Genomic DNA, 13,562 nt, shown 5'->3' with positions numbered 1-13,562 from the left:
AACTGTCTATAAACATAGAATCCAGTTCACTTCTTCATCCACAAATGAACTAAAGGTCTACTCTTTGCAAGGTCTTCCTTGAATTCAATCATTAAATTACATCTACTCCACATTTATTGGGAATCCTATGATTGCTCCAGCTTTGTTCTGGAGTCCCACATCCCCTTTATCACATGTAACTAGTGTACCTTCCATTTCTTGCTTCTTTGGATCTTTGTTCCCCTGACCCCCGCGCCCCCCATGGAACAGTCCCTCCATCTATCATATATGTAGGATCTAGAATCTCACTCCAGTTTTCCTAGGGCATGGCTGACCTGGGACAAGAAGCATACTCCAGATGTTTCTCCAGCCATAATGAAGCAGTATGGGGGGGGCAGGTATTTCTCTGGAGTGTTGTGGGAATTCCTTTAGCCAATAGCCAACTCCTTCAGCCAATAGTCTTTTAGATACCAGCCCACCGTGGGTGTGGTCTCAGGTACTATAAGTGCAGATGAAAAGCTCGCAGACCATCTGGATTCAGTTCCTAGTTTCCAGCATACACAGAGGACTGTGGATTGCTACCCTTATTGTGAGTTTATCCAGAAATAAATAATCCTTTTTTAACCTCCATTCCAGACTATTGTGGGACTCTTTGATACACCTACACTGAAATCTAACCTATCAAAGTTGAGCTTCAGGAAACCTTAGCAGTGACCACCTACTGGACAATCCTGTTAGTGTAAGCTGCTCCAACAACAAGGTATGCTCCATGCCGGGAACACTCTTTGGAATTCACTCCTATAAAGGGCAAGATGGAGAAGCTCTTAATTTAACAGAAGGCAACATAATCATGTGTCTCTGTGTATGGTTACTGGCTGTGAAGCAAGTTGTGAGTGTTACCCGTTTCTACATGACACATCCTAACAAAACATGTATCCCGATTAATCCTGAGCAAGGGCAGAGAGAGCCAAGGCGTCAACCCCTCTGTAAGCTCCTCTGTGACTCACAGGCCAACGAACTTTGTACTATTCCACTCAGTGCCACAAACTAATCAATTGCCATGGTTCCATCACCAGTGTAACAGAGGCTGCCATGCATTTTTCCAGAAAAACCCTCAGTGGCATAGTTGCTCATTGTAATCATCTATCAAAGGCCCCATCTTCCAGCCTGCAAAGCTACTTAGTGGAGCATGAAGGCTTCCTTGGGTTATAAAATTACGTCGTTACCAGTCCCTTGTTGTTTCTGTGTTTTAATTTTGTCTTTGTACCTTGAGCAGGGTTATTGGGAAGGGAGCAGTTGATAGGTTTATTACATCAGTCTTTGGAGTGAGAGAGCGAGAGTCTGCTTGCACCTTTGGCTGTCTTCTTCCTCCACCTTTTCTTCTCGTGCAGAATCTCCTCTGAGTCCCTCTCTGCTTAGAGGCAGATTCTGTCTTGCTACCCTCACCCGCATGGCTTTGGGCTTGAGAAACCCAATGTTTAAGAAAATCTGTCTCTAAACCATGCTGCTTGAAAGGACAGAAACACAACTATTCAAATACAAAATGTAAGAGAAATGCTGAACACAGGAGAAGACACAGGGTATTAAATCCACAAAGATCAAGGTCACAGGAAGAATGTACTGTTAGGATAATCATTTTGTACACGGTATAAAGATGTGGCTCTATTTTATCTTACCTGCCTAAGACACCTTCTGATTGGCTTAACAAAGGGCCAATAGCTAGGCAGGAAGATGATAGGTGGGACTTCTGGGAAGAGATTTCTGAACTCTGGGAAAGAATCTGAGGCAGGAGATTCACCAGCCAGGCACAGAAGAAGTTGGACTTATGATACTGAGGAGAGGCTATGAGCCACGTGGCAGAACATAAAATGGTTAAGTTAAATTAAGTTTTAAGAGCTAGTTGGGAACTAGGCCAAGCCAAGCTTTCATAATTAATAAAAAGTCTTTTTGTCATTATTCGGGAGCTGGAGGTCCAAAGAAAGATCCATTATGATGTACAGTAGTTAGAGCTAACCCAAAGGTTATAAGACTCACCAGGCACCACAGTCTTTGGTTAACTCACTCCATGGCTCCTTAGTCAGTGGGTTTGGGAAGGAACCCGAGAGTTTGCATTTCTAAGTTCCAGCTGCCACCATTGATGCAGGGATCCCACTTGGAAAAGACTGGGCTAATCAGATTTAAGTCTGATTTCCCATGATTTGTTGTCTTAAACATTTACAGTCACCTGTTTTTCCCATTTTTATCCTGCTCTAGTTTCTCCAGCAATCTGCCATGAGAAAATCCAGTGGAGGAGATTTGGCTCGGTGTTTATACTCTCAACGGATTCTGTGGAATTCCTCCGTGTTTGCTCCAGCCTTCCCAGGAGCACTTCCTCAGATCCTTGACTATAACTTACCGACCCAATGAGGATGCTCACTCTGTTCCTCTAGAAAAATCTGGGGGGGGGGGGGACCTGGAAGGCCTCTGCCAGTGCAGAGGGAATCCTGTCCAAGTACACAACTTCCTAAGAAGCTGGCTAGTGGAAACTGTTCCTGAGGAACAAGGACAGGATGTCTGCCCCACCCACCTTAAGGGACAGAGCCCACAGGAGAGGCAAGCTTTACTCTCCTTACACAAAGCTTCTAAATGGAATGTGAGATTTCTACATTAATAGCAGTTATTTCCCTTCTGACTAATGCCTATGAGTAGCAAATGACAGCAATCACTGAGAAGACTATTCCTCCAAGCACATCAGTTATGGGCTAGAAAGAAAGGTTGGTGTGAAACACCTTTTCCTTCCTTACTGGCCTTCCCAACTCCCAGACCCCCTCAAAGAGAAGATAGTTGCTCACTGTTTCGGGGCTTGTCTTCATCCATGCCCTCATCCTCATTCTCAGGGTCAATGTCTTCTGCTTGGGTGATCCAATCCAGGTAGCCTTTCAGATCTTCTTCTAGCTGCTGCTTTTCTCGAAGCTTCTGGAAATCGCCCCGAGCTTTGGCTTTCTCCCTCTCTTTGGAAAACTCTCTGGTGTGAGAGGGAGGGGAGTGGGTACACGGGGCAGCACAGAGGGCCACCCGGGAGGAAAGATGGAGAGGAGAGACAAGCAGGTATTAATTCTCAGTGTGGCAAACCCTGTGCAAATCAGCACCCCCTTCTGTCTTCACTCCCACAAGAGGGGGAGCACTGAGAGCATGCTCTTGACACAGGCCAGGAAAATCTAAGGGGATGAAGGATGTTCATTCACTTTCTAGATCATAATTGTTTTGCCCTCGAGTAACAGCTATTCTCCAAAGCCTGGAGACCCCTTCCAAACGGTCACACTAATGCTCTCTACAACTAGGAAACATGTGTCACCCAGGATTAGGTCATACCTTTAAAAAAATGACAACACATCTGCAAATGACAGATTATTAGGACCCAGTGATGACAGATCCCACTTACTTGTACTGGGTCTCAGAGAAATAATGTGTTCTTTTCCCAACTCTGGCTTCAGCAATGTCCCCTTGATAGTATGATAACAGCTGAATTCGGAATATTTACACCATGAAAACTGGCCAATGTATGTAATTGATCCGGGTGTTTCCCCACAGAAGGGTGGTAAAGATTTACCAGTACCCCATTGTCTAGGGGACCAGAGGGTTTGACTTTCTCAATCTCTATTTTCATGGCTACAGTTCACTCTACTGTTCTTAGCATGCCTGGAGGGAGTTCAACCTACATGGCTACCCATAAGGATTCCAAACACAAGAAAATATCCTGTGGCCTGCCATCTAGGTTAAAGTAATCTATCCAGGATAGAAAAATATGTAAAACAAAGATGGTTTCAAAGTTAATGTTGCAGTTTAAAGCAATGATCATGAGATGTTGTAATTTGCCTGGGATTTGCTGGAAGAACGAAGCATAGAGGACATTCTCTCCTCAGTTGTCTCTGACGTAGGCCTTCTTTTTTCTAACTCGGAATTCATGTGGAGCAGAGGCAATGGCAAACAAGCCAGCTCCACAGCAAGTGTGAACGCCTACTTTCTGCGGGTGGCAGGGGAGTTTGGTTTGCTTGGGTTTTTGACCTATTGCAAATGGAGTCCTTGTTGGCAGGGTGGGGAAAGGGGTGTGCATGTGACTTCTCTGGTGTCTTGACTCAGTCCTGGGCCATGGTTCCCACCTCTCTTCTCAGGAAGAGCCTGATTCAGGACAACCAGCAGGGGACCCAGCCTACAGAGCTTCGTGTACAAGCTCGGTGCCACAGAGCAAAGGCGCCTTGGAGGTAGCCATGTCACCATCACCAACAACTTCGGGGGACAAAAGGCTCAGTGAAGCCCAGTGTCATACAGGGGAGGCTCTGTCACCTCATGCCACCTGCCTAGTGTTTGCCTTCTGTCCCTGGTACTTCAGAGCTCGGTTTTAGCACTCTCGCCATTGCGGTGAACCGGAGTTGAGACCCAGGAGGAACCTTGGGAAGGTTTTTATTGGGAGAATTGGGGGCTCTCGAGCTAACGAATCTTCTTAACTACCTCCTTCACAAGGCTCTGCTTCAGATTGAATTTTCTTCTCAAATCTGATTGAGTCCAATTATAATCGGATTGAATTTGCTATCTCTTGGGCTTCCTGCCAACCAGTGGGCACTTTTATTTCCTTCCCAGAAAGTTGTATGCCAGGGAAGAGGCGCTGGATTGACAGATCACGGTGAAGGTAGGATCTGGCTTGGCTCACCTTGCTTTTGCTTTTGGGGTGGCCATGGAAAGATGCCAGCCCCTTCTTGCCTTACATATGGTGAAACCTCCTCTGCTTTAACCTTGCTCTCTAGAGACAACAGTTTCGGAGTGCCTAACCCCTCCGTACGGAAAGAAACAATAAACTAAAAACCTGGCACCTAGAGGATCCTCTCCTGAAACTTTCTGCTATGCCCATGTGCTTTCCTTTGCCCATTTGTCCTAAAGTGGGTTTGAGTAAAATCGCTAAAGGAGTCCTTTACCTCTGGACAATTTCAGAGTGTTCCATCTCTGGTTTTAAGATGCCCATCATCCCTCTTAAAGCCTTGGAAGAACAGGTCCCACATTCAGCTGGAGTTAGGAATCAGTCCTGGTCCTATTCCACAGCATCTGCCCTCGGAGTGGAAGCTCACTGTCTCCATCTCCGGAGCCACAAGCAGTGGTCCAAGCAGCAAGGCATCATGGGGCTTTAAGAGTACCATGGGCAGGCACTATCAAAATCTGGGCAGTCAGATTGTGACTGCATGGAACTCCAGGCTGCACGTGGTGGTGATGCACTGGTGACAGCCCCTGTCTCTTTCCTCTCCTGGATGCCGGCTATATGCCTGCTCTGGAGTCTGAGCTGATGAAGACATGAAACCCCAGTCTGACAGGCTGTGCCCAGCCTAGGGGCCAGAGCCAGCAAGACCATCAGTTACTACTGTGGGATTTGTCACAAGGCAGGAATGCATCTGTCACTAGCAATGGCCAAGATAAAACATGGGAAGGGGGGGGGGGGTCGGGCTCAGTCTGGTAAAACATGCAACAGGGTGTGGTTGGGGCTAATGACATGGGACACGAGGCCCTTTGAAAATCAATACTGAACAGATAACAGTAACTCGACTATTTCTGGGTTTGCTAAGATTTGTTCACAACTCCCTAATCAATGTTCATGGCATGTTCAGTCATGTGTAGGCAGATATGCATGTAATAGCAAAAAAAAAAGTCACTTCCTGTTGAGGTCAGACAAGGTAAGGTGCTCTTCCTAATTCAGTTGCCATAGCATAAGCAAATTTCTTTAGGGTCAGTCTATTTAGTTCCGTATCTCCTCTGTTTGTGTATTTTTTGTGCTATTTATCAGAGATTTTGATGTTGAAAAGGCCCCAAGCACAGCTCTGATGAGCAAGAAGGCTGTGACATGTCTTACAGAGAAAATGTGTGTTAGATGAGCCCATCAGGCACAAGTTCCAGTGCCGATGGCTGTGAGTCTAATGTTAACGAATAGGTTACTAAGTCGTGGACAGAAACACACGTAGGGCTATGTTTTAACGGGTGGCCAAATGTAGCCAGATACTCACTAGCAGGAATCTAGCTCTGTACTTTGCACTGGCGATCCAGTATTGACCAGTACATTGCCCACCATGAGTTGGGGGAACATAACCACTGAACAGCGAGAACCTGTTCTGTGTGGCCACCTCTCTTGCTCCTGTCACAGCGCTGCTGGCCTCCTTCTCGCTTTGGGCCTTCTGTCTTGACAGTGGCATCATATTCCAGGAATACTTTCAGGCTGTAACTCTCCCACCCATCAGAGACTTTGCTTTTTCAAGCTAGAGACATGCTTGTCTCCTGATGTGGAAAAGGATGGGGCAGCTACCCAGGTAAGAGATCCTTGGTACAGACATATCCGAAGGCCCAGATTTCAGAGAACAGGCTTCCACTCCCCTCCCCACAGCTTCAAGTGCAGTTTCAAAAGTCTGACGGTCACTGTTGTTTGGGTTCTAATAGGCTGGGGGCTGTAATGTCTGGAAGAGAACGCATTTCTAATCCAGTCATTACCTGTCCTGGCGCCAGTCCTGTGCCTTGCATAGGGTGGATATGAGGGTCACTACATAACCCGGGAGATTTCTGAAATGCATCCAAGAGACGAATGTTCTTTTCACACTATGTGGCCTCATTAGAATGAAGCCTTTCTGGATATGTGAGGGTTGCATTTAAAGGATGCAGCGTCCTCAGGTAACCAAAATCTTGGGATTTCTACCTTTATAATAAAAACCATTTGGAATGCCAACCTTATCCTGAGTGGAACACACAGGGCGCACTTTAGCCTTTCCTTGCTGGCTAAAGGACACAGTTTATGAGGTGAGTTACTTCATTGGGCTGTGAAAGAGGATTACTAATTGACGGATAGAGGGTTCACACCCCAACCATTTGGTCACAATTGCCTCAGCTCTCAGAGCCCATCAAGTTCTACAGAGCTTCCGATCTGTGCCAGCCAGGTAGCATTTTCCAGCTTGGGCCTTTTCTGTCCCCTGGCTGTGTGCAGAAGCCTGTAGACTGTTTCTGCTATGATCTCCTTCCCCTGTTTACCTTTGCAGGCCTGGCCTTTAGCACCCTACTTCCTCCTGTGGCAGGGGAGAGCAGGAGTAGCATGGACGCTAAAGGAAGAGACTATGGACCGACAACGTTCTGGCCTAACACTCTGTTCTCGAATTTCCCCCTTTATTAGAAGGGATGTGGCTTCCTCATCTAAACCTCATTCATTTCTTCTGTGAAATGGAAACATGACGAGCATCCAGGTCAAGGAGTTGTTGATGTATAACTCAGTAACTTAATATATGAGATGCTCAGAGCAGACCTTGGCACGTGTGGGGGAGACTGTTCGTGCTGTCCTTGGGATGGTGCAGTTCATGGGCTCTAAGACTTTGTGAATATTCTGGAAGGTTGATTTAATTAAAGTCTAATTGCTGAGTAGGTGGGTGTTCCTCTGCATATTTGTGGTTAATTATTACACTGTTGTCTGGATTAATCAAGATGCCAACTTCAAACCATTGTCAGTGTGGTCAACCAACAGGAGGCTGTTTCCAGGTTTGTCACTGTACAGGTTAGAAGCAACACATTTGGAGAAACTGGCTCTTGATAAAAATCCAGAAGGGGTAGCCAATAGCTTACAGACACCTGCCTGGCTGGGCAAAGGGTCCATAAATATTTTTGGAGCTGCCAGAAACATCTGTAACTTTGAGAATGTCTGGGTACCAGAAGGTTCCAGAACAGACCAATTGAACTCTGGATCACAGACCCAAAGGTTAAAGAGCCTCTGTATTCCTGTCCCATGTCAATCAAATGTTCTGAAAACAAGTAAGCATCAGAATTCTAGGTTCTGCACATCTATCCCATTTGACCTAAATGAGACCAATTTGTGATTTCAAAGCTACCAGGCCTTCAGCAGCAGCAGCAGCAGCTCCTTTGACACCAGCAGGTTGGTCATTCCTTTGGGGATGGGGTGGCAATGACGGTGAGCTGAAGAAGCGGCCTTTGGAGTCTAGTCCTTATTCTCCATATTGGATTCCCGGAGGAACTTTACATGCTAAGATTTGGTTCCTAACAGCTGAGGGAGGAAAATGATTTTTTTTTTTTTTTGGCATAGAGCTCTGAACTATGCTAAAACTAGGCTCTTCAGTGCAGGCAGTCATAAGAAAATAGGGGCCAAACGAAGACTCCAGGCCCAGGTCTGCTGACTGCCAGGAAAGTGGCATCTCTTGGCTCGTGTTACTCATCTTAAAAGAGATGTCAAAGCAAGCACTGCAGTTTCAGCACCGCCACTGACCGCAAACTAGTCCTCGTGCTAAGTATTCTACACGGCCATCCCTGTTCATTCTCCAGTGACAACCACCTAAGAGTTGATGGTATCTTCATTTTTTTGACATGGGAAATGAAGGTTTAAAAAAATAAAGTTGCCAGATATTATATATCAAGCAAATACAGAGCTACGCTGGCCAAGTTTCTGTCTTCAAAGGGGATAATGAGTTTGATTTTTTTCCAATGCTGTCTGTGAGATTCACGTATAAACAACAGGCCATTTTCTTGTGTTGGAAGAGAAAAATGAGCCCCTTGCCCCCTCCAGGCAGCTAACTAGGAGCTTGTATGCCACTCCATCTCCCTCTCATCTTGCTCTCCTATGTGGTCTCACCTCGGCAAAAGGCAAGATGCCATCCAGGGCCATGGGAGGGTAAGGAAGGAATAGGTTCCTCACTCCATTCTAGAATGAACCCCATGCCCTGGCCATGGTGGGAGGCAGAGCACTGCCCGGTCTGCAAAGACAGGGAATCCCTAGGTGCCGGAGAAGACTATGAAAGCAGCTGGCCTGTCCAAGCACAGCAGAAACAGATCGCCCGCAGCCTCCCCCTGCTACAAAGTCAGTAGGAAGGTCCCCTATTAGAGGGCCAGAGGGTCACCAGGAGCATTTAGGTGTCAGGTCTTGGCATGGCTGACATGAGCTAGTGAAAAATAGGTGGCTGAGGAAATAAATATCCCAGGTCTCCATGATGAGAAGGTGGCCATGCTTGGGGTCACGTGATACTCCTGCCATGAGCCATTTTTTTTCACTTCTAATTGCATCTTAGCAAGGGCTGAAAACAGGTAGGTTTATATCTGTGGCCATCTAGCTAAATTAATAATTTAAAGAAAAATAAATTATGCCTCATCTATTATCTCATAATAACCTGTGGCTTTACACAGTTCCATTTCCTTTGTATTCAAAAAGGTAAACATTTGGTGATGGGCTGCTTGGTCTTGAAATGAGAATTAGTATTTGTTTGCATATATATGTAATCATACACACAAACACACACACACACACAGTCACAGAGTTTTGGCTGGTCTTGTTTATGACAATGCTGGTCCAAAACCCAAACTTCCTTCTCTGGCCTGTTCACTCAATAAAAGTGATTTCAAGTCTGTATTGTTTGCCTGCAGATAGTAACTGGCTCAGGATATCAGGCCCATGTTTATTTTCAAGGGCACTGTGAGTGTTGTGTGTGTTTGAGAACCTTCTTACAGATTCCTGCTGTCAAGTCCTCCCCTCTCAAGGGTCTGTGCTTCTCCTCAGTTTGAGTGAGCAGGGCACAAGGGAAGCAGCTGACTGCCTGAGCAGCTACTGGGGCTGGGAAGGTTGGTGTGTACGTTGGGATAGGGGTGGGACTGGGTGTCTCTTCGCCAGGACCCACCACCCATACCAATGGGTTAACTCCTATGCATCTGACCCTCTTCACAGTCAGGCCAGAGACCTTCACTTCAAGGCTCCTGAGTGACCCTTTCTCCCAGGTTCATCAGAGCCAGAAACAGAAGAGTGCCAGGAATAGCAGAAAGAATGAATAAAAATGAATGGAAAAATCAAGACCATTTCCTTGGTCCTGCTTACCCGCTAAGAACACCGAGAACCAAGTTAAGTACAAAAAATGACCCTATGATGATTAGTGTAACAAAATAGATCCAGGGCCAGTCCCTTCCTACGGCATCATTGACCTGGAAGAATGGAATGATAGTTAGTCAGGCACACACAGCAACCGAGCATGGCCAAGCGCCAGCCACCGGCTCCCCAGCGCTGATCTGAGCAGCGTGGGACCCGGGATCCTCATTGTGCAACTCAGAAGCCAAACCGCCTGTGCAGCCAATGGTCAGAATCTGTGCTTGCATGGAGAATTTTGTTTTTCCTGTTTTCCTGGGCCTGTTAGGGTCCTGTCTCTGAGGATTCTGCATTGAACGCAGTGGAACCTGGGACCTTGCTCGGCTGCCTTGTATAGAGGACACAGAAATGGTCAGCTTACCCGCTCAAAACACCGAGAACCAGATTTAGAACGAAAAAGGATCCAAAGATGACCAGACTGACAAAGTACACCCAGGGCAACTCATAGCCCATAGCGTCTTGCATCTGGAAAGATGAAGGAGAGTTAGGACAGAGCAAGCAAAGGACAGGGCGAGACGGACAGGCAGGGAAGTGTGAGCAGACCCACAGGAAGCAGAGGGCGGACCCTGGCTTTCGGTAAGAGGGCCAGGATCTGTCATTATATTTGGTTTCATCCCTACTCAAATTCTTTCCCTCCAACTTTGACCTGAGCTATAAGGACCTGCGGGGTCTTGGAGGGGGTCGTGGGGCAGGGGGATCTTGCCTGAGCTGTAAGGACCTGTGGAGGGTCTCGAGGGCAGGGGGAATCTTGCCTGAGCTGTAAGGACCTGTGGAGGGTCTTGAGGGCAGGGGGATCTTGCCTGACTTTTCCTGCGGTTTATCTTCTGGAAAAGAAATAGTTCCCCAGTGCTTTTTCTTCCTGAAGGTGGGTCACCTCACAAAACATTTTTTTTTCATTTTAGAATAGGCTTAGCTTATTTGGGCTTCTGTGGCCATTAAATCTTAAGATGCACCCTGAAGATGGCTGTGAAAAGGGCCAGCTTTACTGACAGGGCTGGAGACTGAAGCTTACATCACACAAGAAAGTGATCGTCTTTCCTGGAGCCTAGAGGGCACGACCTTGGTGCTTCACTAACAGTACCCTCCCTGGCTTATGTGTTGGAGAAGGGGCCTCGTCCCTGACACCACAGCTGAGTTGGAAGAGGTACCTAGGCTGCAACTGATGGACTGATGGAGTCATTTCGTGGCAAGTCACAAATGCCTTCAGGAATCGGAGGCAATGGGAGACAGAACCGGCTCCTTTGGGCGGTGGGGGCGGGGTTTGCTGTGAGAAACCTCTTCAGACCTCCCTGTCCGCTAACTTCCACCCTCTCCCTCCAGCTCCTAGAGGTGGTTGTCAGATGCCCCCTAAACTTCTGGCAGAAGGGAGCGCGAATACAAGTCACAGTGTGTCTATCAAAGAGGACATATACTCAGCCTCAGATCCTCAAATCTATTTCTTCCAGTGTTTTCCAAGCATTAAACATGCTTTACTTCTGGTTTACTGAAAATGAGCCCCAAGGTTGTCTTTTGTGAACCCGGCTTAGAAAACTCTAGACTCTAAGGTACCAGATTCCCGACTGACTACCATCAGCAGCTTTCGAAGGGTGGCCTCCGGTAGGAGCACCATTAGGTGCTCATTCAGAAGTGCTCACACTCCATCTCCCTGGAGCTCTGGAGGTGGCAACCAAGCACTACAGGTTAACTGGATGTGGGCTACACGACAGAGCTTGTGGGCCCCTCACCAATACCACTGTCTTCATGCTACCAATTGCATATGGAAGAACATAACTGTGTATCTCCACTACACTGGGCCCTACGACACTACATAATTGTGTATCTCCACTACACTGGGCCCTACGACACTACATAATTGTGTATCTCCACTACATTGGGCTCAACAACAGTAGATTACTGGGTCTTGTCGCGTGGCCTAGGAGCTCAGTACAGTTAGTACATCTGCATTATGACTGCAGTCATGGTCATCCCAAGTGATCTTCCTAAGGAATAGGAAAATCCGATAACTGCTGCCTCAATTTGATTTCTATCGTGGTGCCTCAATTGAGTTATAGATGCACTGTTCTCAGTGTGATAGGACTAAAGATGGAGAGGCACTCAGACCTGCCTGCTCCAAACGGCTTGCTGTTTTATGGTGAGAGATATTGTGTAAAAAAAAAAAAAAAGTGCCTGTGGCTCACTGGCTTGAGCTGAGTCAGTGAGGAAGAGTTCCCACACACGTCCACGGCGCAGTGAAATTCAATTTAACAAATTGTTGAGCATCCCCCTTCCCACACGCCTTGCTCTAGTTTTTCCACAGCATTTATCACTTTGCGGCTGTGTGGTCTCCTTATGTGTCACACTGGGTATTCATTGTCTAGCGACAGTGTAGGTTTCACGAGCACAGGTGGCCTTGGTTTGGTTAAGTCACCGGAGAATCCCAAGTGTCTGGAGCAGGGCTTTGTGTTTGATAGGTACTCAGAGAATGTTTGAGCGGGATTCATAAACATAATACCTGCTAGGCTTAGTACTATAAATACGAAGTCCTCAACGGCAGGGGGCATAGGCATAAAAAGCAATGATAAGCAAAGGGTGGGAGATGCAATTTAGGGGGAAATAAGAAGTGGAAGGCAGGAAGTAGAGAAGACAGCTGGATGGGGTCAGGTCAGGCAGGGCTGCATGGACTTTGCATGGTGGCATCCCTGACAGCAGAGGGAGAGGTGTAGCATAAGGAAGTCTGGGGTCCAAATGACCCTGTGATAACAATAGATATCCCCTCCCTCGCCCCAGGACTTGGTCATTGTCAGAACGATGAACACGGCTGTTAAAGCCTTCCTGGCTGTGGAATAGTTGCAAAGCAGAGTGAAGTATCCAGGAAAGGGGCAGTGGTGGCTAGCAGAGGCGGGGCAGTCATCTTTAGATGGATGCTGTTCTCAGGGTCCTTCCTTGACCAGTGGTAATCTGCTGAGCTAGGAGTGCAAAGGAAACCAGAACGGGGCACTAGAAGTATGTTTTCATGCCGGGAAGAGGAAGGCAAAGCAGTCAAGACAAGCAGGAGAGACGAAAGAGTACCAGGGAGAGAAGGGCAAGCAAGGGAGCCATGTACCCAGCCACGAGGCTTCACCACACCAGGGCCTGCACACGCCTCTGTAACATGGGACCTGCGCAGGAATCTGTTGTCTGTTCACACAGCATCCACTTGCATTCACCAAGTGCTTGCTGTGGGATGTGCAAGAGGTGGGTGCACTGAACTTGAGGTTGTAGTAAAGGAACTGTGTGGAGAGCAACCCCAGATGGGGTTCTAGACATGCGCCAAGAGAGGGGTTCTAGGGTAATTTGGGTCTGGGGCAATGAGCATTTTTTTGTGGTTTTCCCCTCCCATTACTTTGCGTTAACACAGGCCAGAAGTGGCTGTCCCTTTGCCTCTAAGCGCTTCTGCCATGTGTAGTGAGAGTTGGGCGAGCAGGAAAAGCTGCTGAGAATGAGAGATCCTCACCCGAAAACAGGCAAGCAGACCCAGCGCTCGGGCACCGTCCTGCAGTGTGCCCCCAACCCCCCTGGAGCCCATACCCAGCTTCAGTGTTGCCAACCTGCTCTAAGGAAGCTGGAGAAGGCCACTAGCCCTACTTCTGGATTTCTTTCCCCAAAACAGCCCTCCAGGTCCTTTTCACCTTAGAGGTTCCCTTGGGTTCTTGATTAG

The 13,562-nt window shown here is 47.4% G+C and overlaps 1 protein-coding gene across 6 annotated transcripts in view; it reads right to left on the bottom strand.

Annotated features, from left to right (window-relative positions):
- Positions 1 to 13,562, bottom strand: part of Cacna1c (calcium voltage-gated channel subunit alpha1 C) — a 562,741-nt gene that overhangs the window by 154,685 nt on the left and 394,494 nt on the right. For 4 of the 6 annotated variants that reach the window (XM_057773598.1, XM_057773572.1, XM_057773590.1 and 1 more), the window contains exons 8-9: positions 9,842 to 9,945; positions 2,811 to 2,983 (exon numbers count right to left, since the gene is read on the bottom strand). In XM_057773598.1, the coding sequence (XP_057629581.1) occupies positions 2,811 to 2,983; positions 9,842 to 9,945 (277 nt within the window). Of the gene's footprint in view, positions 1 to 2,810; positions 2,984 to 9,841; positions 9,946 to 10,247; positions 10,352 to 13,562 lie in introns of all 6 variants that reach the window. The other 2 variants (XM_057773582.1, XM_057773562.1) reach the window with 1 other exon arrangement.

The sequence above is a fragment of the Chionomys nivalis genome, chromosome 1, assembly GCF_950005125.1.
Source record: "Chionomys nivalis chromosome 1, mChiNiv1.1, whole genome shotgun sequence".
In the NCBI taxonomy this organism is placed as follows: Eukaryota; Metazoa; Chordata; class Mammalia; order Rodentia; family Cricetidae; genus Chionomys; species Chionomys nivalis.
Note: the sequence above shows the minus strand (reverse complement) of the source record. Positions and strands in the feature narration are given on the sequence as shown.